This window comes from Pelecanus crispus, chromosome 13, assembly GCF_030463565.1.
Source record: "Pelecanus crispus isolate bPelCri1 chromosome 13, bPelCri1.pri, whole genome shotgun sequence".
Lineage (NCBI taxonomy): Eukaryota > Metazoa > Chordata > Aves > Pelecaniformes > Pelecanidae > Pelecanus > Pelecanus crispus.
In genome coordinates this window covers 12,885,610-12,913,187 of record NC_134655.1, presented here as the reverse complement: position 1 = coordinate 12,913,187, position 27,578 = coordinate 12,885,610, and the positions used below count along the sequence as shown (strand labels likewise).

Sequence of the window (27,578 nt, the reverse complement as noted above, 5' to 3'; positions counted from 1 at the left end):
CTGCTGGCCACGCTTCTCTTTATGCAGCCCAGGATACAGTTGGCTTTCTGGGCTGCGAGCGCACATTGCTGGCTCATGTCCAGCTTTTCATCCAGCAGTACCCCCAAGTCCCTCTCCACAGGGCTGCTCTCAATCCTTTTATCCCCCAGCCTGTACTGATATTGGGGGTTGCCCCATCCCAGGTGCAGGACCTTGCACTTGGCCTTGTTGAACCTCATGAGGTTCACATGGACTCACTTTTTGAGCTTACCCAGGTCCCTCTGGATGGCATCCTGTCCCTCAGGCGTGTCAACCACACCACTCAGCTTGGTGTTGTCTGCAAACATGCTGAGGGTGCACTCGATCCCCCTGTTTATGTCATTGATGAAGATGTTAAACAGCACTGGTCCCAGTATGGACCCCTGAGGGACACCACTTGTCACCGGTCTCCATCTGGACATTGAGCTGTTGGCCACTACCCTCTGAATGCGACCATCCAGCCACTTCCTTATCCACCGAACAGTCCACCCATCAAATCTGTATCTCCCCAGTTTAGAGAGAAGGATGTTGTGGGGGACCGTGTCAAAGGCTTTACAGAAGTCCAGATAGATGACATTCGTAGCTCTTCCCTTGTCCACTGATGTAGTCACTCCATCACAAGGCGGCCACTAGGTTGGTCAGGCAAGACTTGCCCTTGGTGAAGCCATGCTGGCTGTCTCAAATCACCTCCCTGTCTTCCATGTGCTTTAACATAGCTTCTAGGAGGACCTGTTCCATGATCTTCCCAGGCACAGAGGTGAGGCTGACAGGTCGGTAGTTCCCAGGGTCCTCCTTTCTACCCTTTTTAAAAATGGGTGCAATGTTTCCCTTTTTGCAGTCACTGGGGACTTCACTTGGCTGCCATGACTTTTCAAATATCATGGAGAGTGGCTTGGCAACTACGTCAGCCAATTCCTGCAGGACTCTGGGATGCATCTCATCAGGTCCCATAGACTTATGTATGTTCAGGTTCCTCAGGTGGTCACAAACCTGATCTTCCCTTACAGTGAGAGGTACTTTGCTCCCCCAGTCCCAAGGATGTGGTCCATCCACTCGAGGGGTGTGGGAAGAGAGGTTGCTAGAGAAGGCCGAGGCAAAAAAGTGGTTGAGTACCTCAGCCTTGTTGAGTACCTCTCCTCATCTGTTGTTACCAGTTTGCCAGTCATGTTCATCAGGGGCGGTACACTTTCTTTGACCTTCCTTTCCTGGCTGACATACCTATAGAAGCCCTTCTTATTACTCTTTGTGTCCCTTGCCAAGTTCAGCTCCATCCACACCTTGGCCTTCCTAACCCCATCCCTACACAACTGGGTAGCATCCCTATACTCCTCCCAGGATACCTGTCCCTGCTTCCACTGCCTGTGCATTTCCTTCTTGCTCTTCAGTTTGACCAGCAGGTCTTGATTCATCCATGCCTGTCTCTTGCCTTCCTTTCCTGATTTCTTACACCTGGGGATTGAGAGCTCCTGTGCTCTATGAAAAGCGTCCTTAAAGATCTGACAACCCTGTTCTGCTCCCTTGTCCCTGAGGGCAGTTTCCCAGGGGGGTCCTATTGACTAACTCCTCGAACAGATCATGGGCTGGAAGGGATTTTGGGTGATCAGCTTGTCTGTACCCCACCTCTGAGGAGGAAAACTGTAACTAAAGCAACCTTCATAAACGCGTGTGTGATGAAGGGGAGTACATTCCCATGGGCGACTTTGTATGCGCCACACTTGCCTTGGCCCCCTCACCTGAGTGTGTGGGTCTCTTTGGAGGAAAGGGTTAAGCCCTGAGGGATACCATGTGTGTTGCCACCAAGAGCAGGAGGGGACTGCTGACACTGAAGGCAAGGGACCTTCTGGCTCTGAGACATCAACCCCTCCCTGCAATAAGGAGAGAATGGAAGACCTGGAGGAGGCAGAAGGGAGAGGGACGTACAGAGATTTACACGGTGGATGTGGAAGATGGCCAGCTCAAAAAAAGCCCATGTGGTATGGAAGAAGCTAACATGCCTTTTTTTCCTAAATCAGTAAAATCTGGATTCCCATTAACAAAGAGCTGTTGAAAGTGTTTTAGTGAGGCTCTTAGGTGTGGCTGGGGTATAGCAGTGATGGAGGCCAGAAAAGCCTAGAGGGTGGCTGGACACGATTTAGAAGCAGCTGAGCTCCAGCTAGCAAAAGCCCTGTGACACACTGATGGAGCAGACCATCTCCTTGTGTGGTTTGCTCCATTGTCTCCAAAATGATTACATGCTATAGAGTTTAACCATATGAATTCTATAAAGTTAAATATTATGACATTTATGACAAGAAAGTATTGACCCTAAAGCTGTTTTTTGCGAGGAATTAGATCAATGACACCATGGACCAGCAGCACAACTGATCAGTGCCCTTTTACAAACAACCTTTAGACATCAGAAATATTGTCCTGTTCCTCCGTTTCCATCTCCTCACCCATCTCTTTTCTAGACTAACCACAGCAAATTCCTTTAACCTTTCCCGACAGGTCTGTTTCCTAAACATCTCAGCTTTCTTACTGCTCTGGGCTAGACTCCATCCACGTTGGCTACCTGGGAAAATGTCTTGTTTCTGTGCTGTGTGACAGCAGCAGGGATAGGAAGCAAGATCCCAGTACCTTGCTGGGAGGCAGAGCTTGGCAGAACCAGAGGAGGGCTGGCCAGCACAGCGGGCACTGAGACACGGGGATGTGGGTGCCACATCACTGAGCCACCAGCCATATTCAGAGGGCAACAGGACCAGCCGGGCTGCATGCACAAATGAGGACCTTCAGCCTCAGTCTTCCAGTTCACGCGTTATATGGCAAGAAGGAATTGTTGTCACCATGTTTGCATAACGTTGGCCAGACCAAGCAGTTTTCCTCAGGAGACTGCTAAACGTGGTGCAATATTGCCTTTTGGGGAGACATCCAACGTAGCTTGGCTGACTTTAAGTGACAGACACACCCCCAAGTCCCTTGTCCCTCGCTGCCCACGATCCATGCGCTGTTTCTGGCTGAGAGCTATCGGACCAGGCTAGCTCTGAAAGAGTCCTCTGCTCCTGCTGTTAAGCATTTCCCTGTGACGGCCTCCCCTTGCTCCCTTGTGCGAGGCAAGCAGCTGAAATATTGCTTGAACTTCTGACCAGTGGTCCAGCCCTCAGGAGGGGCATCTGTCTGCATTACAGGTTGAATTGTGCAGCTGTGCTGAGAAAGGCTGCCAGGGGGATGCAGGCTCCATCTTACCAAGTATAAATTAAATCAAATAAATCCTAATTAAATTCATTAGCTCAACAAATTGGACAATTTGTCTCCCCAAACAGAGGTTTGTATTATACTGTTCACCACCTGCAATGCTAAAATCCCAATCAAAACAGTATCTCTCCCATTTGTGGACATACCAGTACTCAGAAATGACAGCTGTGTGAGTGGACACAAGGCTGCTGCAGCTGGGAATGTGTGTTCAGGGCTGGGCTGTGGTGGGGCAACTTGGACTGAAGCAGAGGCTTTCCCAAAGCCAGACACTTCTGACGGGTCATGGTAGCAGCCTGCCCCACTAGGACAGCCTCGCTGGCTGCCCATGCTGAGCCCAGGCCTGTTGCTGAATGGGGCCAAAAGCCTAAAATCCATAATCCAGCTGCTCGATGCTCTGGAGAAGAAGGTCCTGATGAAGAGCTGAGAGCGCAACCAAGGGCAAGGGCATGGAGCTGCTTGGCTGATGATGGTTGCTGGTGGGAGTGGGGAGAGGAAGGGGCAGGGAGGGGAATTGCCTGCACAGCTCCAGCACGGCACAACCCTTCCTGCAGAGGGCAAGGATCTGGCATACGGCTCCGCAGGGAAATGTGGAGAGATGGATCTAACTGACAGCATCCGGACAGAGTGTGCATTTCTAAAAATGTCTGCAGTTCAGCAGGAGGTTTTAATGGGCCTCAGGGAAGATGGATGTGGTCCTCTTCTAGGCAAAAAGCACGGGCCAGGGCTTGATTTTACAGCTGAGATTCTGGCACAGCCTGCCTGCAGCCTGGAAAGTCAAAGCCTAGGCTAACTTGATTCATCCCAGTGGGGCTTTCTTATCATTCCTGCAGAGATGTGCTAATGATCAGCAGTCCCTGCTCCTTGTGATCTGCCTAGATCCTGACAGCTCAGCCTGCAGCCGTAGCGAGACCAGAACTGTGAGCAGACTTTGTTTTCTCAATACACACTAAATTAACTCCTTCTGAAAGATGCCTGAGCGGCTGGGCTGAGTGTACTGGGTCTGCAGGGAAACTGTTCCACTCCACCGGTCAGAGAGGTTTTCATTGCATCCTGAGGATATACCAGGCCATCCAGAGAAGCGCTAGCTCTTTGCTATGAACACCATGGATCCACTGCTCCGTTGCTGTCCTACCCACACTGTGACTTCCCCTCATACTCACTCCAGCCCCCTGAAGAGTGACACTGGTTCACTGAGACTGTCAAGAAAAGGGCAAGATCTACTACCCCTTTGGCATAGGTTTGGACAATGCCCATGAAGCAAAATCTCCCCAAGGAAAAATCCTGGCTATTATCACTGTTGCTAGAGTGTGGAAAAGCACCACTCGCATATGCTGAGACATCCCCTGAGTGACCAGTAACTGTGGGTACCGCCAGCCTCCCTCCGAGCCCTTGGGGATGTTCTGGGATGCTCTCCACTTCCTACCACATTCCTCTGACTCCCCACAGCCATGTGCCCCATGTGTCCCTGTAGCCCATCTCAGGTTGACATGAGCCAGGGAAGAACCACTCTGATGACAGCCATTTAAGTTGAACACACCCTCCACTCATAGCAAAATGTGACTAAATGTGTATCTGGAGGGCATCCACAGCAGAGAGCACAGTGACAGCTGTCAATAAGAGGCACAGGTGAAGAAACTAAAGGAAACCATGCACGTATACTTACACCATCACCTGCCAGGTCTTTCCCCAGATTCACTGAGGTTGCTGCAGATGCTTTTCTGATGCCTCTTGGGAGTGTGTCCTCCCACATGTGCTAACTCTGTGTCCGGGTGCCTTCCTCAGACCTCAGAGGCACCGAGGCCTTTCCCAAGGACCCTGCTAGCTCTCAGCCCTCCTCCCAGCTCCCCCCGCTAGTCCCATCTTGAGGAGGCAGTTTTGACACTCTGCCAGCTAAACTGAAGACTTGTCACAGCTCTCTGGAGCTGCAGTGTCACTCAGGAGGTCTAGGGACAACCTTCCAGAGTCAGGTGGGTTGGTATTTCGCCCATCTCCAGCCACTGATCCTATATTTTATATTTCCCTATACAAAACACATTTGATCTGAACACCTGCATTGAAGAACAGCATGTAGCTTATGGTTGGCTCTTGTTTGAAATCACTCTTGAGAATCATTGAGCATTCTGAGGGTGACTCACACCTGCAATCCATCCTCAAGGAAGAGAGCATCAGTGCCTGGTGGGACAGAACCTGTCTTCAGCTGTTCTGGTCTCCTGCTGTGCCCAGACCAGCCCTCTGCTTCCTGCATCAGGCTGGGCACATGAAAAGCTGAAAAGTTTCCTTCCTGATTTAGGAAATCAGCAGAGCAGCCATGCTTGCAGAGCTGCCCACGCAGCCCAGACCCTCACTGATGAAGGCATCAGTGTCCAAAGGCAGCAGGAGCGCAGTCCCTGGCTGAGTGCACACACTCATGTTGGTCTCCAGAGCCAGGATGCCGGCCAAGGACCGTGTGCTGCATCCCTGCGGCAATTCACAGGCTGTTCTGTGAGGACCCAGCATTTAGCTGGCAGCTTTACAGGTCTTTTCAAATGGCACCTCCTGGATCTGCTCTAGGAGCTGCCAGAACAACACTTGCAGCAAGCATTTAGGGCCCAAGCTGACACCGCAAGTCAGAGCTTATCCAAAATGAGGACTTGTCTCCCTGCTCCTTGTTTTCTGGTTAAAAGGAGGTCTGCTGGTTCTGCAGGGTGAATGGGAGCAGAGGAGAGATGCTAGAGAAACTCTTCTCCTTTCTAATGCTGCAGAGTCCTGGGCAGAGGGAAGAGGAGGAGGGGGAGGCTTGGGAAGGAGCTTGCGTAGAAAGCAGAGGCTGAAACGTACCTGCCTTGATAATCTGAGGCGGGGGCGGCTGGCTGGGGACCCTGGAGAATATCATCTTCTTGGAGTCCACCAGGAGACGGCAGTAGCCTGCGATCAGACAGGCGAAGTTGGTGGCTTCAGGCCACTCCATCAGCAACACCAGCGGCTGGAAGGCAAGAGAGGCAAAGCGCATGAGGGCCACGCAGCTCAGCTGACATGGGACCAGTGCTCCAAAGGGGTTGTGCCGGGGCCCTGCACTGGCGTAACTGGTGAGCTGGGTGGCACTTTCAGCACCCACACAAGAAAAAACAGCCAGGTGCACGTGCTTGCTCCAGATCACCCAACAAATCACTGTGCACAAGAAAGTGCCTCGCCGCAGCTGTAATTCCCGCTTGCTGACTCCTCTAAGGATGATGAAAGAGGTAGAGTCCTGCAGGGCACAGGCTGTGCACGACAGGGCCCCCATGCAACTGGCTCCTGATCTTTTGTCTCTAAGCCTACCTGCAAGCACCAGTTTAACCATCAGGCCCGGGGGAGCTCAGGGAGTTTGTGGAGTCTCCAGCTGTCAGAACCCCCATTTCATTGCAGGCACCATCGCCCTCCCATAAACTAAGACATCTGCTTCCAGCAAGATGCAGAAGGGGCAAAAACCCATTACAGGGTCCCCCAGCCACCACTCTGAGCCTGTGGATCTTACTTAAATCTAACCCTTCGGAAAATTAAATTTGTGCTTAGGAGCAGATGGTGTCTTCTCTTTTAGGAGAGCATTTATTTGCACGCTAAAAAAGGTCTTTGCTTTAAAGAGAAGAAAAAATCAGACATGATCTGTGTGCCACATGTAACATCACTGCACAATCTAGCGACAGACACTGCAACTCCCTGACTCCTGGCTTGTCCCAAGGACAGGGTTAGCTAGCCTGGGGAAGCTGTTGGGGTGAGATCCACTTTTACTCGCCGGGTGAGGTCCCATGCACTGCTGGGATCCGGCTGGGCAGAGTAGCGTACGGCAGCACAGCTTGGTCAAGCAGTCCACGCTCAGTCTGAGCCCCCAGCGCTGCTCAAGATGGACCCATGAGATGGAAAAAAAAATGACAGTGCCTTCAATAAAGTTATTGCATGGCAGCTCTAGCCCTCATCTACCCCTTGCACAAAGCACCCCTACCTAAAGGACCTTTGTACCCAGGTACAGGGCTTATCTGAGGCAGCTGGGGGATGTTTAGCTGCTGCTGTGGCTTGGGCTGCCCGTCCTGCCATACCTGGTGTCTTGCACACTGACAGCCCTCCAGGACTCAGAACTCATTTACCACATCCAGGGCAAACCAAGCCCATTTTAAAAACCACTTAAGCCTATGCAGTGTGAAAAGCATTAAAGCTATTTGGTTTTCTTGTTTTATAACCACAGGAGGTTCCTGGTACCCACTGGCCAGTTCTGTGCTCTGCTCAACACTTGCTTTTTTAAGCCACCAAGTCAACTGCGGGAAAAGGAGACCCGGCCTTACAACACATCATCCTCTGGACCATACAACGCAGTTAACCTTGGTGTGAAGCCATCAGCCCTGGGCAGAGCCACATGTGATCCTGAAGCCATGCCAGCCCCTGGCAGGGGCTGATTCCCCTCCTAGGGCCAAGGTAAAGAAGTTCCCTCCTTGGCTGCTGTGCAGGAAGAGAAAGGAAAAGAAATAATCTGACATGGAAGAGAAATAACCCGACAAGTGAATGCGCTCTGCTGAGAGGCTCTGCCCCTGCCCACTTGATGAGGCTCTTTCTGCATCATGGAAAACAAACCTGAGATGACACAGATCAAAGTGAAAGTATCAAGATAGAGAGAAAGGAGAGAAGAGATTCTCCACATAGCTGGAAGGAGGCAGGCATGTAGCGGTGAGTAGGGGGGGTGACACCTCTTAGCCCAGCTCCAGTCTTGACATAAGTGATGAAAGGAAACCAGTTCCAGTTTTGCTGTATGAAGCATCCTTAAAACAAGTGCCTTCTACATAGGGCTAAGCCTTCTTGGGTTTTTCAAGCCATCTGTTGAATAAAGAGACATTTGCACATTCTCCCCCCTCTTGTAGCAGCGAGGGTTTGAGTGCTAGCAACAAGAAAGGAAGCAAACACCAAGGGGAGGCAATGGCTGATGAGTATCCACTACTGGGAGATTAAATGAAGAGGCCAAGGCAGGTTGAGAATTCCCTTTCAAAAGGAAAACTAGGGGGTAGTTTCCACCATGTGCGAGTCACATGCCAGAGATTCACAGCTAGCTCTTGGGGACACCAAGGTTGAGTGGCACAGAGTCATGGACCTTCACTGCCTCCCTGCCAGCACTCGCCATTCAGCCCGTGGTGCAGTTCTGGTACCCCAGCTGGGTACCAGTACCTCTGAGACCCTGTCCTACTTGCATCTTTGCTCGGATCTCTCTGCTTCAGGATGCTCCCACCCATCCAGAGATGGGACTGTAGGTTCTTGCTGGCAAGAAGCAGCCCCTGGATCAGTCCTCCTGAAGGGAGACAGGACTGAGACACAACCACCCGACTGGTGTTTCTGGCCTACAGATAAAATACATGCAATGCACCAAGATGCCACGAGCTCCCTGCCAGGTCTCCAAGCAGGCTTAGCCTCCAGACCATCTTCCAGCAATCGGTGCATGGCATGCTGGGGTTAATTGTAGCACTCTGCTCTGAAAAAGACGAATCTTAATACTGATTAGCATTACAGCTTAGTGAGGGGGTCTTAGAAATGATTACTCTCACATCCTGGCAAGCAAGTGGTGTGAAAGTTCTTCTCTAATTGTCAAGCATTCAAATATCATTGTTAGGGATTAAAACACTTCAGGGGCAGCTTGAAGCTGTCCACCTCTGCTGCCAGCAGTGCTCCAGCGAGCTTCCCATGGCCTGGGAGCCCGCACTGCAGGTGCTCTGTGTCCTGCTGATGAATTATTGACTGTTTAAAAAGATGTTGAATGTGAGCAAAGCTGCTGCAGCAGGGCTGTGTGTCTCCCCTGGCCTCGGTGGCTTCTTTGCTGCTCACTAACAGACATCTCTGTAACCCTTTTCCACATGGGGTTACAAGACTGAACCTCTCTCTTCCACCCACCCAGGTAATTTTGCTAAGATTGCAGCAGCTCAGCTGCGTTTGAGATTTCCACCCTGCTGCCACATCTCCCTGAAAGTAGCCAACAAATCTGAAAGTGATTTGTGGGGTCAAGAGGCAAAGAAGTAACACTATCACAGTAGCCTTGTTTCCTTGGGAAATCAGGTTACAAAGAGGAGGTGTCAGGGATGGCAGCTAACCGAGATGTTATTTTTAGACATCAGCAATCTTGATCACTCCGTTCCACACAGGCAAGGCAAATGAGATCTCATGGAGACAGCCAGGCAAAGGCGAGCTGAGCAAACGTTGACTTTCTGAACAGTTGCATGAAAAATTCCCAACTAATGTTGCTAAGGGTTTTAGATGGTAAATTCATGGCAGCTTGCAGGGAGCTGCTCTAAGTAACAACAACGCAGGACTGCAGTTTGTGCTTTGGGCTTCCTTGTGATACCCATGTCTTGCAGTGAATGGGATTGACCTCCTTTCCTTTGGAAACATTCTGCAAGGAGCAGTGAGGGCTCATGCCTGTGGTCAGTATTGGCCTGGTCTCCAAGGGGCTGGGGCTCGTGCAACATCCCTGCCTTCCCCTGCAATTTTTTTAACTTGCTGCTGAATCTCAACCAGACCAGACAAAAAGGCAGCAACCTGAAAGAGCGTGAATCTTCGTAAGTTTTCTAACCCTGGTGCTGCGGTAGAGCAGAGATACTTCTGTGAGCAGCCAGAAGGCAAGGATGCAGCAGGAGCAAAACTGGTGTCCTTCCTCTAAGATCTGCTCCCTGCCCCATTGGCACTGATTTTTTTGGAAGTGGCCACAAAATGCAGTACCTCTTTCCCAGCTGTTAATCAGGAGAGTGTTAATCACCAATGGGAAACAAGCTATTAACTAGGATAACCCTCCAGTTATCCTCCAGCCACACACCAATGGTGTGTCTCATGCCAACCAGCCCATCCTCTTCCTCCTCCTCACTGGCACGTTCTTGCTGTGACAGCAGCAGGGGCTCATACCTTGGTAGCCCCGAGGGCTCTGCTTCCCTGGGATGCCAGAGCGAAAATGCCTGTCTGATTTTTGCCAGGGCAGCAGCACCTTTAGGATGAAAGCTGGTTTTACAAAGAGGCAAACTTACTGGGATAATCCTACTGCTCTAAAAATGCCAAACATCAGATTCCCAGTGGGATGCACAGGTAAAGGTTCATCTCTGACCTGTAATATGCCAACATGAAAAGAAGCAAATTTTAAAGAGAATGCTCTTTCTACATCTAAATGCATAATACCAGCCTGAAATTATTGATGTTTTGATCTTTCACTCATACTGGTTTTCTAGATTTTCTAGTCCTAATGAGAAAAGGACATTTTTTCACTTAAAAGTTTCCTGCTTGGCAACCAGTCTCTCTGGAAAGTAAACCAAAATACGTTTATACTGGATATAAGAAATGAGTTTTCCATTAGCTTATTAAGAATATAGTGCTTTTTCTATTATGCCCTGCCTTTAAATCAAAGCTCCATGTCCTTTTGGAGGATATTCTTCTGTTCAGACAGAGGTGAAGTTTTCATAGAAGAACGTCTGGAAGAAATTTTATGGCCAGGGTTATGCTAGAGGATCTTAACAGTCCTCATATTTAAATTAATTTATGACTCGATCTATGCATGCTATAACCCTTAAGCTTATGTGCGTTTCCTTTTAATCTCCCCCCCTTTTTTTGGGTCTTACCCTGCTTCCATTAACGTAGTGCAGTAGAAAGGTAGGAGATGATCCGACATAATTTGTGTTCCCTGGTTTACTTGAGGTGCACTGCCAAGTTCATATTTAATAATATAGGCATCCGGGCCTAACAAGACAGCAGTCAATTTTTCACTTGTACATTGACCTTTCTTTCCCTCCCTTTAAGCATTATTAACTCAGCTCTATCAATACCAGGCTGCTTGTGATTAGGACCGTTATTTCCCATTTGTTGATCAATAAACCTCCTGCCTTTGTTAGCAGCAGACCTTCAGGTTTCTGCAGCAGCGTCTCCTTCCTTAGGGTTCGAACAGCTGCCACCTCTGCTGGGTGAATGCCTTCCTTTTTCCCTTGCACCATCCCACAAAACGTCTCAGCGGATGGAGAGGCACCTCCTTAGACTGCAAACTTGTAGGCGTCTCCTCCTCTCCACTTCGATGGCGATGCTGTGTCCCCTCGTGGTGCTGCTGCGTCCTGGGGAAGATGCAGGTCTGGCCTACACCTTCCCATCACGCTGCAGCTGCCACCCTGGCCAGCTGTCATCTGCCCCCCAGCTACTCAAAGGGCTCCTGCTCTTCCCTGTGGGATTTCCAATAACCAGAGCCTGCCTTTTGGCATCCTCCACGTTTCCTATTTGTTGAAGCAAGTTCTCAAGACTCCCAAGGTTGCAGCACCGTCGGGCTGTGCTGATACCCACAGCACTGGAAGCCTGAACTCTGCTTGTTTGGTTTGGTGGCGGTTTTTTTTTTATTTTTAAATAAACAAATCAAATTTGGCTTTGCAGGCTTGGAAACTCATCCTCTCCACATGTTGTCTAACTCTTGTGTTTCTGGCTGGCTCCCGTGTTTTTGGCTGGCTCCTGTCCTGGGTGCCCGCGGGCAGCGCTATGGGTGGTGCCAGGGCTGGCAACACACCCTGGTACGCGCTTTGCTTAACATCCCGCTCTGCGAGGGGGGAAACTGCATCCGCGCCTCCCACCATGGGTACTGAGCCAAAGGAAATCTCAACCCCTCCCTCTCTCCCACGAGATGACAGTGTTTCAGAATGGCTTGATGCAAATAAAGATGAATTCAGCTTAGAGAACCAGCGCCTTTAGGTCCATCATCACTCCAAAGCCTCACTCTTTGTGTAGGAGAAATCCATGGGCTTCAGTCATTGCTCGCACGAGCAGGAGTAATGCCAGCCACGCCTGCCCTTGTCAGTTTGATGGGTCTCCCCACCATTTTCAGACTACAGTTTGGCAAATGGACATACAGCACCGGCGTCGGCACCCACAGCATGTCCCTGCCACGCTCAGCTGGGGGAAGCACCACTGGGCTCGGTGCCAGCTGCGGCCCTGCCGGCGCCTGGTGCTGCCGGCTCTGGTGGGGAAGGCTTGGAGGCAGAGGGGTCACCGTCCCATCACCAGGGAGCCGGAGGGGCAGCCGGTGGGCAGGACTTCCCTCCTTCCAGCGGGAGAGGAGAGGGCTGCACCCCGGCTGTGCACGGCGGCTTTTTATTTCCATGGCAGGCTGGAAGCATGCTGGGGCCCCTGGGACGCTGACATCAATAGCCAGATTCCAGGCACAGCAGCAGCCAGGGACCTTTTTGAATTAATTTTTCCTTTGTTTTCCTTGTTGATCTCAGCTGAAGCGCCAGCTGGCTGCAAGCCCTGCTGGGAGACATGAAGTCAGTTACCCCAACGCCTTTGATTGAATTGCGCTTGGCGAGCAGCCAGCTGCCGTGGGCTCCTGACCCGCAGCCTGGCGTGGGGACAAGGCGCAGCCTGGGACAGCTCCTCTGTTAAATTGCAGATGCTTGTCCGGGCTCAGGTGATCTGCCTGCCCCCTGAGCGTTCCTCTTTCATTCCCATTCAGAGGGCTTCGGCAGCATTTTTGCCAATGTCAAGACTGTTAATAATAAAAAGCCCAGTGGTGTGTAGCTGTGTAAATCAGAAAGGAGAAATGCTCCATCTGAAAAGGCATTTCAGTAAGAACAAAACCTTTGCCTCTGCAGGAGCTGCGGAGCTGCACAGCCAGGGGTGTGACGTGGTGGAGCCACCTGGCTGGATGTCAGGAGCTGACTCCGATGTGCCCATGGAGCTGAGCAGCTCTCCCCATGCCTCCTGCACTGGGGAGCTTGGGTAAGCATGGCAAGCAGCAGCCCATCTGCCTCCTCTGCACCCCATCAGCGCTGCTGGGCTTGCCTGGATGCCGGGCAGGAGATGCTGACACTGCCCTTCCTGGGATGCTGGGAGGTAAAAAAGGACTTTGCAGTCCTGCGCTGAGGAGGAGGGGAGATGCGTGCCTGGAAGCCCAAATGTGAGCTGGCTCAGAAGCATTGGCTGCTCTCAAATGCTGGTCCCAGCACTGCTGGGTAGCAGGAGGGGGAAGCCCCTGGGAGATGCAGGCCTGGGGGGCCCCCAGACCACTGAGACAAGCTGCATTTAATGCATAAAGATCACAGGAGACACCATGTGCCACCACCCTGTCCCCAGCGAATCTATGAGCTCCAGAATCAATGCTCAAACACCTGCAAGTCTGGAGCCGGGAGGAAGAGTAGAGAAGTGATGGCTCCAGCAGAGAGGGGATTTTGCCAGGTGCAAATGACCACGAGATCCTGCAAAATGCCCGCACCACTGCAGTGCAGCTGGGGAAGCACCGACCTGCCCCCAGCTGTGTGCTGTGAACTTTCTCAGCATTCCCAAGCAAACCTGCCCCGCTCCTTCTGCGGCTGTCGAGGTGAAACTTGCTCCTCTCCTCCTAGCAGCTCCCTCGGACACTGCAGGGAATAAAAATCCTTCTTGGACCCAGCAGCAGAGGCCTGGAGGCTTTTGTTCCTCTGTCCTGAGGTCGCGCAGCTCGTCTACAAGGGGTCCTGCCAGCATTTGCCCCACCACACTTGCCACCTTCACAGTGGCAAACAGCTAAAGGAAGCAAAGCAGAGACACCAGCCCTGGGTTTGTATCCCAAATGGGCTGTTTTAAACAGAAACTGAAGCCCAGGATGGAAAAGCTCCAAAACACACAAATTAACTACCCAGTGAATAATTTATAAGACAAACACCGTTTCTTTTTGTCCTGAACTAAATACAAATGGTTTACGATCTCCTCAAGCCTGCTTGTTACCTGAAAATCTTCCCCAGCTCCTTGCCAGCAGGTACGTCTGGGCTGCGGTTGCAGGCAAGCAGCAGATAAGGACATTTGGGTGGCACTGGCTGGTGTGGTTGGGGTGTGCAGACCTCCCGGCTGATGGCTGCTCTGTGATCTGACCCCTTTTTTAACCCTTAGGATCAACTGCACAACATCAATAAACCTGGTGCTTGGAAATTCAAAATGGCCTTTCTGCACAAATCCCTTAACTGTCACTGAACATCTGCTGTTTCCACAGTAACCCAACCAGCAGCTGCGATGGGCTGCTGCCACCCCACCAATTCAGGCTGGCTCGCCCGCATCCCTGCCGTTACCTGGGGAACACACCGGAGCTGCCCCAGCACCAGCATCCCACAACGCAGCATGGTGCAACAGCCCCAGGGGGACACCCTCACCTACTCTGCAATCCGCAGGGCTCCGACAGGCTTCCAGGAGCGATACTCATTTCAGCGCAGGTCCCCAGAGCAGTCAGGCCACTACTTCGAGCACGACCCTCTGATAGTTTACAACTCATGGTAGAAACAGATTTATTTTCAACCCAGGGCTTTAGCCAGCGACAAGTTCAGTGCCACAGAATAATTGCAGAAAGAAGATTAGCACTGCGAGGTAATGATCTTTTTGCCTGCTTTTCTTAGCCTGCCTCATCCATCGCTGTCCTGCATAGGATTAGCATATGCCTCATTTTGGAGCAGACATTCTGGCTTTAAAACCCAGCCCTTTGGATAATGGTTAAATGAAGACAGATAACAGACAGCCGCTGCACTGGCAGGGTGCTGTTGAGCCTGCTGAGATTCACAAATGGGATACTCACTCCGCTCCAGGCAGGCAGAGGGGCTTTCGGTGGCTGTAGACAGCTGCCTTGAAATTTTCAGGGAGATAAAGCCGCCATGCATGCATACGTGCTTGCGGAAAGTTGTATGTGAGCTGCCTTTTCTCCAGCAATTGGGAGGCTGGATAGAGGGGACACGGGAGAAAGTCTGCTCCAACAGCAGGAAAGGGCTGGCGGTGTTATGGAGTTAATTACTGCTGCAGAGCACAGCTGAGGGGAGCAGCACTGCAGGATCTGTGGAGAAGTTGAGTGGGAATTGCCACCTAATTTTTAGCAGATGGACGTCAGCATCACCTCAGACTCCAGCACATCTGCCACTCCTGCGGCCAGTCTCAGCTGGGCACTGGACTGTGCCGGGGACGACGCCTGCCCCCTCCCATGCCAGGGAAGGGACAGTGGCACCAGAGGGGCCCGTGCACCCCACCATGAGCTCAACACGCTCCCGGGGCTGAGTAGTACCATGTGGAGCAGAGCTAAGACCGCACATCTCCCTGTGCAGTACTTGCAGCCGGCGAGATGGCCATGGAGCTACATGACAGCAGGAACATGCCGTGCTCTGAGCACGCGCAGTGAGCCACGAGCAGTCAGTCATGGGGTCATGACCAGCCTATTATTGATCTATTAATATCACGATTTATACACACATATCTGAAGGGTGCGGGCACCAAGAGGAACCAGAATGGTTACTCATGGTGGAGATGCTATCCCTTGGTTATGCTTGCTCCGTAAGCAGTAAGGAGACCTGGTGGGCTCCTGCACAGCTCAGGCAGCCAGAAGAGCTGGACAGGGAGGGCTTCCACCTGCTCAGGCTGCAGGGTTGGAGGTTTGAGGGTTTTGAAGGGTAGGGACAGGCACAGCAGGACACCAGGGCTTCACCTGGGCAGTAACTGACCTCAGTGGGATGTGGAAGAGGGAATATTACAGACATTACAGTTGACCAAATACCCACTGAATTACTAATGTAAAAAAAGGGCTTCACCAATGAGGCTGTTGGAGGGGGCAGCCGAAGCAGAGGGGATGAGGATGAGTGCGGCTCTGGCAGAGGGTACTGGGGTGTTACTGCAGTTCGACAGAGCTACTGGACCAGGCACAGTGGCAGCAGGAAAACAGACTTGGAGGAATTAATGAGCCTGGTGGGAGGACGTGCTAAAATCCACCAGAAGAGGAGACAGCAGGAGAGTCCTAAACAAATCCACCATGATTATATCTGCGAGGCTACCGATGAAATAGAGAGTGCAAGGAAAGGGCTGCAGAGAGGGCTGAGGCTTAGACACCTCACAGGAGATGAGGAAACGTGGAGACAGCCAGCAAAGCAGCTCAGCTTCATCAGCCTTGGGGGGAAAAGGGATGAATGCAGGGGCAGCAAAACTGACCTACAGCTAAAGGCTTGGACGACTTGTGCAGATACACCCTGTCTACTGTGCAGCAGCATCTCCATGCCCCACAGTGGTCACAGCTCCACTGTGCCAGATGTGATGGCATGACACAGCCTCTGCCAAGCACCGCTCCTGTCTAATTTAGCTGAAACTCAATCCCAGCTCTATCCTGTTGAATTCAAGGCGGGAGGAGAGCAGAGGATGAAGTTTGGCATTTATCTGTCAGATCGCTGCCTCTCAGCTCTGTCCTTTCCCATGAGGCAGGGAAGAGCTGGGCGCGGTGAGGCAGTGACACTGAGGATGCCCTGGAGCAGGCACACGGCTACCTGCTTGCAAGTCTGTCGGAGATGTGTCCTAACTTATTAAAAACCTGAGCAAAGGCCAATGGAATATCTCCTTAGGATCTTGGGGCTGCTGGACCAGACACCGAAGAAGTCAGTAAAGCTCTCACTGTATTTCTGACCGTCCTTCTGAAGGGTTTGGGACCCAGGAGAGGCAGGAGACTGCAAGGGGAGAGGAGGGGTGGTGGGGCCTGACCACGGGGATCGACTACCAGAACCAGCACTGCACCACGCAACAACTAGCAGGGGATGGCAGGATAATAATGCACAGGGCCCAGGAGGACATGTATGCCAAGGAATGGAAAGACTGCTCCATGGGCTGATGGGAAGGATAACGGAGGCAGTGGCAAGATACCCGGGGGGTGGCTTACTGGAGCCAGACACATCCATGCCCAGGGATGCCCAGCGATCTCTTCTTGCACTTTGAGCCCGACACTGCCCGTCCCATCTTTTCCAGTTCATTCAATGATCCTGCGTGGCTTGACAAGTTTCACAAGTGCTGCTAACGCACGAAACCCCACCAGTCCCCTCCAGTACCTGCATCCAGCCCAGGTATGGCTATGGACCGCTCCTCTCCAGCCCTGAGCAGAGGTGAGGCACTGTCCTGCCTCCAAAGGGCCCTGCTACCTGCGTGGCCTGTGTCACCCCCATCTACCCCAAGGACCCTGCTTGAACTGTTGGGTAGGTGTTTGGGTCATGGCCGGAACGCCACCATGCCTGCACCATGCACCCTTGGCATCAGTCCCTGCCTCTCTGGCACAAAGAGCCAGACAGGCAGGGGGGATGCTGCAGACACGCACTCTGTGACCATAATGTGAAAGGGGCTTTTGAGTCCCTAGATATCTCCAAGCAGAAGCTCCAACATGCACTTGTGTCCTGAACCCCCTCAAAGGCAAACACTGAACCCCCAAACACAGCCTCCACACAATCCCCTCTCTCTGGTGCCTGCCTCTGTGGCACCCATGCCTACCTTGGCATCCAGGATGCTTGTCTCCACCCGGGCCACCCCCTGGTTTTCTCTGAACAGCTGGATCTTGCTGATCTTGCTGAACTCTGACAGCACCGTGGTGAGGTTGGTCTTCAGGTCAATGACGTGGCTGATGCCATGCCGGGGCCCCACCAGAAGTGTGGTGGCTGGCTGCTTCTCGTCCTGGTAGCACAAGCACATGGAGAAAGAAAGACAGAAGGACAGGGTTGAATAAACCTGCCGTGGGGCTGCATGGGCTGTACATGGGCTGTGCCTGGCTCTCTCCATGGAGCCAAGCCTCGATGTTGGCAGCTCAGCCTGGTCCCGGATGGCTTTTGCAGAGCTGCAGGTGAAGCTGGTGCCATGAACCCCCCCTCCCTGAGCCTCTCTACAGAGCTGGGAACAGTGTAGTGTGCGGGATGCCAAGGCTATTTAAAAATAAAGCAGTGAACTGACTGTCCACATGAAATATTCAGGCCTGCTGGTATCACTACAGAAAAGTAAGAGCATGTTACAAATCTGCCTGATCTGACATTGCCTCTGAGAGAAGGAAGCAGAGGAGGGAGTGAATGCATTTTAGAAAAGAAGAAAGACTAAAGCCTGGACTGAAAATAGAGATCTTTCTTGCTCTGGTCTGCCCAGGAAGGATGCTTCAAGCCAGACCTGGAGGTGAAGAGGAGCTGGGCAGACCAGTGTAGAAGAGCATATGGGAATACTTCTTACCATTTACACATGGTTCAACTCCTAAGCTGGCTGAGAGTCATTGCTTTGGTGTCAGAGATGAAAAAAACCAATGTCAGGGCACCCACACTAGAGGTGAGTTGCCCAATGCTGCACACCCAGGCAGTGTCAGAGGCAGGCTCTGACCGCTCAGCCATGGCACTGACGAGACACCACATGGTTCTGCCTTCACCGATTTCCTACAGGCAACCCTTTGAGCGGCGAGGTGAGGAGCTCCGAGGTGTGGTGGAAACAGAGCAGATCAAAGGCTGCAAGAGATGGAACCCAGGAGGCAAAGCAAGGGAAGCTAGGGAAGTGCCGAGACCTTGGGTGGGGGTAAAGGCAAGGATGGCAGAGAGGTGACACTTGGAGAGCCCTGAATGGGAGGTGGAGAGAGAGGGATGGAGAGGCGAGCCAGGCAGCAGGGAGCCTTAGCGGGTCCACTGTTCTCCTGTTTGGCTTGGTGGCTTTCCTCCTGCCACGGAGAAAGTGAGGTGGCTTGGGTGAGGGGTGGAGATGCCTCTGATGGAGATGAGGGAGGAATGGGCCGTTGGCAGTGGCAGCTTCCTGAGAGCTACCAAGGAGTGGCTGGGCTGGACCACTGCTGATGGAGACGGTAAGGCCAGCCAGGCTAGTCCCTGTGTGGACAAGCAGGGAATGCGGTGGCCTTTGCCAAGGGTGGCCCTCCTCTGACATGGATGGCAGGATGCTGCCGGGGCAGGACTGAGCTATAAACATGTGTCTGAAAATACTCTGACTTCATTGAGCAGGTCATCTCGTTGCCCAAAAGGCTGGCAAGAACAGAGCTGACCCTGACCCTGCAGAGCTGAAGATCTGACCTACTGTCAGCAGAGGCTCTGAAGGCTTTTCTGGATGGGCTTGGACCCCAGCGGGGCAGAGCAAGAGACCGAGAGAAGTAATTTCTGTGGGAGCCACATCTCTACTGGCTATCCCCTCCAGTGCACACTCAGGACCAGTGCCAAGCACCTCCCAGCCCATCCTGAATTACCGTACCAGTCCCACTGTGTTGAAGAGGACCCCAGCAAAGGTGGGCAGCTCGTTCAGGATCCTCAGGTACTGCAACTTCGCCTGGGCTGTGGAGACCTGACAAAACACATCACACGGGTGATCACCACCAGCACAAGGGGGAAGAAATGCAAGAGGCTGGTGCAAACTCGGGAACTCCCAAGCAGGGGTGCGCAGTGTGTTGGCAGGCAGCTCAGGGCATGGGCTGTGCTGGCAGCAAGCCTGGGGGCTTGACATGGGGTAGAAGGGGTCTCTGCTCCCCTGCCATCCTGGGCAAATGCTGGGAGGTAACTCAGCAGAGGCACAGCCAGGGAGGAGCCCAGACACTTGATGTATAACCCCCCCAGGGGATGTATAATCCCCCCCAACACGTATAACCCTCCTGGGGGATATATAAACCCCCCAGGGAGCTCCGATGGCTGCAGGGACCGAGGCCGTGGCTCAGCAGCCTCCTCCAGAGCTTTCCCAACCCAGAAGCAGAGATAACGATAAACACAGGCTTAACTGATGTGTGCCACTTCAGCCAAGCTGAGAGCTGGCTCTCAGCTGATCTCACCCACTGATCCTTGCTGCAGACCCCGCAATCCAGATCAGCTCTCCAAAGTGGATTTGGGGGAGAGAGTGGCTGCCTAGCTGTCACCCTGGGATTTATCTCCCATCCAGGGGGGCTTAAGCAGCAATAACAGGAGTCCCCAAGCAGCCGGGGACAACAGGACGGCTGCGGCAGAGGGCACACTGCCACCCCACCAGCCCTGAGCCGTGGCTGCATGGGTTGGGCTCACCTTGGTGCTGCCAGGCTGGTTCTGGTGGGCTTTCAGCTGCTGCGAGAGGGACTTCCGGAGGCTCTTCTCTTTGATGAGCTGCAGGAGCGAGGGGGGCAGGAAGGGCTCCAGGCCCCACTCCTTCCTGTGGGGAGGGAAGCCTGCCTGAGCCACCAGGCCAGAGACCCCACCGATGGGCAGAGAGGGCCAGAAACAAGCGATGCTGCCCAAGAGCACCCTCTTGCCATCAGAGGGAGTTGGAGCCGCACCAGCACCTCCTTGGTGTCACAGCTGGGGCAGCGGCAGCCCCCAGCCTGGGCACCCAAAGGGATGGGATCCTTGGCTGGTGTCACAGCCACCAGCACCGGCCTGGGGAACGCAGCCGTGCCAGGCTCTGCAGCTGAGCACAGCTCCCACTCACCTTCATGTAACGTTAAGGGACGCAGGGCAAATCCCCAAACCTCTTCTGGGGTCCCCCCGGGGTGCCATCTCCCCCCTTCCTCCCTGCGCACACTGGGCAAGGCCAGCCTGCACAGATGGACTCCGTATGGATTTAAGACCACTGGGAGCTGCAGGAGGGCTGAGCCAGGGCTGCATGGCTTGGTGATGGACTGAGATTACACAGCCACAGTGCCTTCTCCTTGCCTTGGATGCCAGGTGGAAAATCAGCCCGGGTTCCCATGGAAATGATCCTGGGCTTGCAGCAAATATCCCCACCAGCCCAGCAAGGCTGCCGTGCATGGCTGGATGTCAGCATGCAGGGGTCTTACATGGCCCCATGGTGGGACCAGGGGCTGTGTGTCACTGCTGCCAAGCCTGTGAGCCACCGGCCAGCTCCAGGGGGGCTCTCACCCTCAGCACCCCAAAACGTTGCTGGGAGCACCCCAGTTACGCAGGGGCTGTGAGCAGGAGCACAGGGAGGGGACACAGAAGTGGGCTGCGTGGCGGCGTGGGGAGAGGGAGGAGGACTCACTCCACATTCTTGAGGGAGATCTTCTGGGTGGGGTGGGTGGCTGAGACAGTGATGTAGATGTGGAGGGCAGCCAGCCCCAGCAGCATCTCTGGCTTGGGGTCTGTGCCGAAGCGCTCTCTGATCACATCGTTGCGGCTCTGCAGGAGGGAGGAGAGGTGTCCTCAGACAGCCACGGGGACAGGGCACCCGCCACCTGAGGGATGCCTCCACAGGGCCCAGCCTTGGCAGATGCATGGGCCACAAGCACCATCAGCTCCCAGTTCCTTGGGGTGAGTCCCCTACCTGGATGTACAGGTACTCAAATGCGGCAGGATCCCGGCGCAGCAGCTCCACTGGGTCCTTGGGGAAGAAGCTGACACGGAAGAGGCATCTCATGCCATGGTAGTGTGTCCTCTGCACAACCTGTGGCAGGAGCAGAGAGGAGCGGTGAGCCCAGGAACCATGTATATTTTGCCTGCAGGGCAGAAGACCCCCTCTCCTCTCCCCTGGGGGTGGATTTCATTCCTCTGCTCCATGCACCACCTGATCCTTTCATCCCAGGCACAGCCCAGCCTTCCTTGGTGTGACAGCTTTTTGCCTGGTGCTGCAGGGGTTTATGCCACCGAGGCTAACGCTTCCTCCATGATCCCCATTTTATCCCCGGTCCCATGCAGCGCCAGCTTCCTGGCTCTCCCAGGCAGACCAAGGATGTTCATGAATGCTGTCTGCAGCTGCCCAGGCTGGAGCACAGAGCATCTCCACGGTGCTGTCAGGGTGGGATGTGTAAAACCCTGATCATCTCCCTCTTTGGCCACCCTTTGCACCCGAGCCTGCAGGACCATGCCAGAGGCAAGGAGAGGCTACACCACCCCATGGCACAACCCTGACCAAGCCCCACTCTGGTGGGAGAAGAGCCTGCCTTGTGTCCCAGCCATTGGCCATGGCCGTCCCAATGCCCTCCTGCATCCAGCAGCTTACGTGGGCCAGCGGCTGCTTGTCCTGGAGCAACAGGAACCGGTGGCTCTGCTCTGGGCTGGAATACTCCAGGACCAGGGCAAAGTGCTCAATGTGCCTCAGCGACAGGCGGTCCTGCAATGTCACCATCACATCCTGCAAATGCCACAGACAGACTTGGGTGCGAGGCACTGGCTCCCTCCCACCCTACTGAGAGCCCCCTCCTCCCCGGCACCTGGGATTGCACCAGTGCAGGATGCGGGTCTGCAGTGCTGAGAGGGGCCACGGGACGGTACCCAGCCACGGCTGGGTGAAGTGACCTCACAGCAGGAGGTGACCAGCAGCCAGAGCCCCAGCACTTCGGGGAACACCGCGGTGTTCCGGAGGGGGGCTGCAGGGAACTGGCCCCTGGCAGGGGGACTCACAGGAACATCCATCCTGGCTGGAGGGCAGGCTCACAGCAAGGAGAAAAGTTAGGAGTGGGAGAAAGACAGCAAAAGCCCATCCCTGCCAGCTGCAAAGTATGTCGCTCAGGGAGGCGGAGGGGCTATCTATCATGAAGTGGCAGTTTGCAGCCAGCCAAGCGCCACTGCAGTGTTTGTGCAAGGAAGCAGGAGACAAGGAAAAATGTATCAGGCAGGCGGGAGGAGAGAAGTGTCACGGTGCTGTGGGGGGAGCAGAGGGGCCCACCTTCACGGTGGTTCGGCCGTCGAACGTGAATGATTTGATCTGCCCATTCTCCAGAAAAACCTTCAGCACGTTGGGAATGAGGAGGAGAGCTTCTTTCTTCAACATATCCTGCCGCATGGGACCAGCAATGGGGGAAGCGAGGAGGATGGGGAGCACGGAGAGACAGAGGGAGGGTAGGGAGAGAGACAGTGTCAGTGATGGAGCGGTTACGGCATCCTCCACTTCGCTGGGCTTATGCGCTGAGGCACATTTCCCTTGAAAATCCAGCGTCTCTGCTGAGCCATCAAGAAGCACAGAGCTGGAGCAATTTTGAGCTGCCTAACAGATTCACCTCCTCAGCTCCCAGCAGCTGCAGGGAATGGAGCATCCCACTCTGTCCGGCACGTCCCAGAGCCGTGCCCACGCCTGGCAGCCTGTCCTGCTCCCCAGCTGGTGTCCCAGAGGGGAGGCGATGGCTGGCGTGGCTCAGAGCTGATCCCCCTTTCCTGACCCATAACCCAAGCCCAGTCTACCTCAACTTTGCACATGCCCTGTGCAGGAAGTTGGGTGAAGGCTGATTTTATTTAGCGAGAAGCGTTTCAATCAGATGGATAATTACTTAAGTGATTTTGCTTAAAAATAGAATTTGCTAGAAGAGCTTTACAGGGGTTTTTTTGCTTTGTTTTTGGGGTTTTTTTTGTACGCTGCTTAATAAAACCTTTCTGCAATTAAGAGATAATGGCACTGGGCTGGAACACTCCTGCAGCATAACAGCTTCCATTGACACACAGCAGTGACCTGGTCGCCCTGCCCCATGGACGGGCACTCCTGCAAAGCCTTTGGCACCGGGTTGGAAGCTACAGACCTTCCTTAGGGCAGGCGCTGGCAGCACTGCCCGGATGTCACCCTTGGGTGCCCCGGGGGACTCAGGTGGGATCAGGTTTCCAAGGACAGTTTCTGGGGCTCCATCCAGACAGAGGGACAGGGGAGGACCATGGCATGTCCCCCCAGCACTGACCCAACGCCTTGAGTGTGCCCAAGGGTATCTGCCCTGTAGGGCTCCCCGGGCCAGAGGGCTGCTCTCACCCACAGAGCCCAAATCAGGGGAGAGGAGCCCTGCATACCGCAGCCACCTTGCACCTCATGGCCTCAGGGATGCCTCAAGGGGGTGAATCATGGAGTAAAGCAGGGCAGGACTTACTGGGTCTGTCTCGCCGACTGTCACCTGCTCTGAAAAGCGGACCTTCGCTGGGTTGGACCTTAGCTTCGCCTTCTTGGCTGCGCTGATGAAAGCAGATTTGGGAGACTGGAAAGAGAGCACCGGGTAAATCACCTGCCTACCCTTGGAGCCATGGTGCAGGGAAAGCCAGACACGACGCCCAGAGAAAACCTCTCTGAAGCCAGCATGACAATGGGCAGTGAACCATGAAATGGGGGGGTGGAAAGCAAGTCCCCTTTGCTGTGGTTATACAGTGCTGCAGGCAGGGCCAGAACGATGAGCAGCAGCCCCTGAAGTCACACCAGCACCCTCAGCATGATGGGGGAGGCTGCACCCGCAGCGGGCACATGTGCTCGGCACCCCCTGTGCAGGCTGAGCTCCAGCAGACATGAGCCGGGGCTTGCTCGGAGGAACCAGCACTGGTTTGGATAGGAGAGATGAGCCCCTCGGATGTGGGTCTGCAGCCACGGGGAGGAGCCGGGTGGCTGGGAGATGGGAGATGGCAGGACCCCAGGCAGCCCTGTGGGATATTCTGCTGGCAGTGCCAGATGTTGGGGAGCCTCTGCCTGCACACGCTCCGGCACGGAGGTGGTCATGCTGGAGAGCTGTGTGCGTCTGAGGGCACCGGCATCAGCTGAGCAGCCTGTCCTGGCTGGCGGCCATCCAGGGCCGGAAGACAAAAACCTTTTTCGGAGCCCAGCACATACCCCACTCCTGATGGAGCAGCGCTGGGCGGTGACATATCCTTCCTGGAGAGGAGAGGAGCACAGGGGAGCTCTCACACTTATCTCCTTCACTGACATCAAAGGGCTCAGTAAAGCAGAAATGATGCCCTGCCACCACTGCCACCGGCGTAACAGTTCAATCTGTTCCAGCACTGCGGGCACCAAGCCCCAGTGCACCATCACCACCCGCTGCCAGCACCACCGCCAGCCGCACTGCTTGGGGCCCGCAGCCTGGCACTCCCGCTTCCCCAGGGACCCCCGGCTGAGCCTGCCCGGAACAACAGTGGCACGTTCCTCCCTGCCACCTCTGGCATGACGGGTCACTGCCTCAGATATGCCTGATGCCTTCAGCAAACCGTATGGGTTTGGGGATATTATTCCTCTCTCCCTCCTGCAAGGAGGTAGTGACGAGGACAGGGAGATGGCCGCATGCCCACACTGACCCTGTGGGGCTGTGGCAGCTCTCAGACCCGACAGCTTGGAAGAGCCTTGGTGTGGTGGGACACCAGTCCAACACCTCAATTAAGCTGCCTGAGTGGTCCCCAGGGACCCCACCTCAGCCTCCCAAGGGCTCTTAACCCCTTCCTGGCTCCCCCAGGGCTGGCAGTGGCCCTGCCTGTCTCACCTGGTGGGTGTGCAGGACCGTGAGGATGATGAAGTCCTTGGCCTTCCTGTGACAGAAAGGAGAAATGAAGGGGGATGGGACCTCACGGTGGTAGACCCTCAACACATGCATTTGGCTATTGAGAGAGCACATCCCACCCTCCCCAACCTGACGGTGGCTGGGACCTCTGTGTGCTCCTTGGGGTGCTTGGTAATATGGCTGTGGGGGCTCTCCCAGTGCTGCCCACCCCTTGGCCAGCCGGGAAGGGGTACGGCACTTGCTCCAAGGCACTCCCCCTGCTCAGGTTGAGGCTTTCCCAAGCCAGCAGTCATCACCAGTGACAGTGGAGCCTGGGGGTGTGCATCAACACCCCCAGGCTCCGGTCAGGGCACAGCAGCCTGGCATGAACCCCCTCCCCGGACACGATGAGGGACGAGCGTTGTCCTCACCTGATGAGCTCGATGAATCTCTCTCTGGGGGCTTCACTCACGTCCTCATCATTGATGGCCAAGATCTGGTCTCCTGGCAGGAGTTTATCCTCAGAGGGGCCGCCTGCCGGGAGAGAGGGTCAGGGCCAGCCCGGGCATCCTGGGGTTGCAGGGTGCAGGGGAAGCAGGAGGGTCCCAAGCACGCCCAAAGAGTTTGGCTGTGTATGTGGCTGTAGAGGGCACCCCGCAGACCCACTGGAGGGGACAGGAGAGGACAGGAGCCCAGGGAGGGGTCCCACCAGGGGAAGGTGCCACTGTGCTTCCTGGCACCCGGCGGCTATGTCCAGGGACCCCACCCACCGCACACCCTACCTGCTGCCACTGAGCGTACCACCACCGGCCTCTCGCTGCCGGCCACGAAGCCGAATCCGTAGCAGGGGTGGCGCTGGACCGTCACCTGTCGGAGCGTGTCCGAAGGCAGCTGCCCACATTCCATATCATCGCCACCACGCTCCTCCAGCATCACATGGCTGCGCTGCAGAGCGGAGGGGCAGGCTGCAATGCACCCCATCACGGCAGCCCTCCCCGCTCACCCCAAGCCGTCTGCGACCCGGAGGGCACTCCACCTGCCTCCTGCATCACTGCTGGCACTGTGGGTCCCAGCAGCTTGCCAGGACATCCACAGACCCCCGTCCTCCCTTGCAGAGCGGTGCTGCTCAGTGCCCGTCCTTGCCACAGTGCCAGCAGCTTGGGCTGGGGGACATTCATGGAGATACCCCCCAAGGGTAAATCATGCCATTCTCTCCCAGCATCTCACTGTTCCATCCCTGTCCCAGCATATCACCTCATTAGATGGGAGACCTGCATGGGATAAACTCCTGGTGGTGTGACTCTGGCCATTACCTGAGGGATGCCACTGCAGGGTTCAGACGAGACGGCAGCCCTGGCATGACTGGAGTGCAATCTCTGCCTGTTCTGCAGAGGTTTAAGACCAAACTCAAGGGCTGGCTTTTTCACACCATGTAACACGGCTGCACAATACCAGAGACAAGTGGAAACAAGTTTAGCCAGTCTAAACACTGGGATTAAGGCAGGCTCAGCCATGGCTCCTGGCACTACAACCAAGTCTCTGCCACCAGCCCTGGGACTCCTTGAAGCCCTGACAGCCAGAAGCTGGGAAGACCCAGCCCAGGGCAAGGTCATGCCAAACCTGCCCTTGGCATCCCAGAGCAACAGCAGCTGTGGCTCCGGGCCACTTGGCAGGGCTGCGAGCCTGCTATCGGGGAGCATTCCCAGCACTATTGGGATAGTGGCAGAGGACAGCACAGGCAAATGGCAATATGCACGGCCACAATCAGAAAAACAAAGTGATGAATGTGCTGTTGTTTCTGTGCTGCTCATTGCTTGTTCCTGTCCAGACTATTTAGCCTGCTTAAAAAAGATCCTTCCCGGCCTTTTGGGAACACATCAATTGTTCCACCTCTTATCAGTTTAGGATTTGACGCATCATCCATCTAATGCAATCTGTCTGCATTTCCAACACCCCCCGCCCGCTCCCAGCGCCGCATGTTGGCACCTGCTGCAGAGTGAAGAGGGACAGCACGCGGGGATGGAAGAGGACGGGAGCTTCTTGCAGCTCCGTGCCAGCACACACGCAGCTTTGTGCTTGAGCTCATCCCTGCCAGGAAAGACAGCCCTGTGCTGGCCCTGATGCCCAGGTCACCAGTCCTGACATCCTTTAAGGGAGCAGGATCTGGCCCTGTCCCTGCTGCCTTGTCTCCCATGGGAGCCAGGAGGGCTCTGAGCACCAGGTGTCTCCACCCAGTGTCAGGGATACAGCGCTGGCTGTGGATGAGCTGTGCTCTGTGGTGATGGGATGCCACCGCTGCCAGGTCCACCCTGACCCATCCCCGGTACCCAGCCGGACCGGTACCCACGGCTTTCCTCTTCCTCATGCAGCAGCACATGGCTGGAGAAGCAAACCAGTGAGACCCCGGGAAGGGAACTGCTGAGGAGCAGAAGGGTGCGGG

General features: G+C 54.6%; 1 protein-coding gene across 1 annotated transcript in view; it reads right to left on the bottom strand.

The window, feature by feature from the left end:
• Positions 1-26,071, bottom strand: part of FRMPD3 (FERM and PDZ domain containing 3) — a 31,405-nt gene extending 5,334 nt beyond the window's left edge. The window contains exons 1-12 of the mRNA XM_009481096.2: positions 25,921-26,071; positions 25,570-25,672; positions 25,142-25,187; positions 23,774-23,878; positions 22,594-22,701; positions 21,928-22,059; positions 21,253-21,372; positions 20,971-21,107; positions 20,019-20,142; positions 19,225-19,314; positions 17,494-17,673; positions 6,067-6,211 (exon numbers count right to left, since the gene is read on the bottom strand). Of these exons, the coding sequence (XP_009479371.2) occupies positions 6,067-6,211; positions 17,494-17,673; positions 19,225-19,314; positions 20,019-20,142; positions 20,971-21,107; positions 21,253-21,372; positions 21,928-22,059; positions 22,594-22,701; positions 23,774-23,878; positions 25,142-25,187; positions 25,570-25,672; positions 25,921-26,071 (1,441 nt within the window). The remainder of the gene's footprint in view (positions 1-6,066; positions 6,212-17,493; positions 17,674-19,224; positions 19,315-20,018; positions 20,143-20,970; positions 21,108-21,252; positions 21,373-21,927; positions 22,060-22,593; positions 22,702-23,773; positions 23,879-25,141; positions 25,188-25,569; positions 25,673-25,920) is intronic.
• Positions 26,072-27,578: the final 1,507 nt, after the last annotated feature.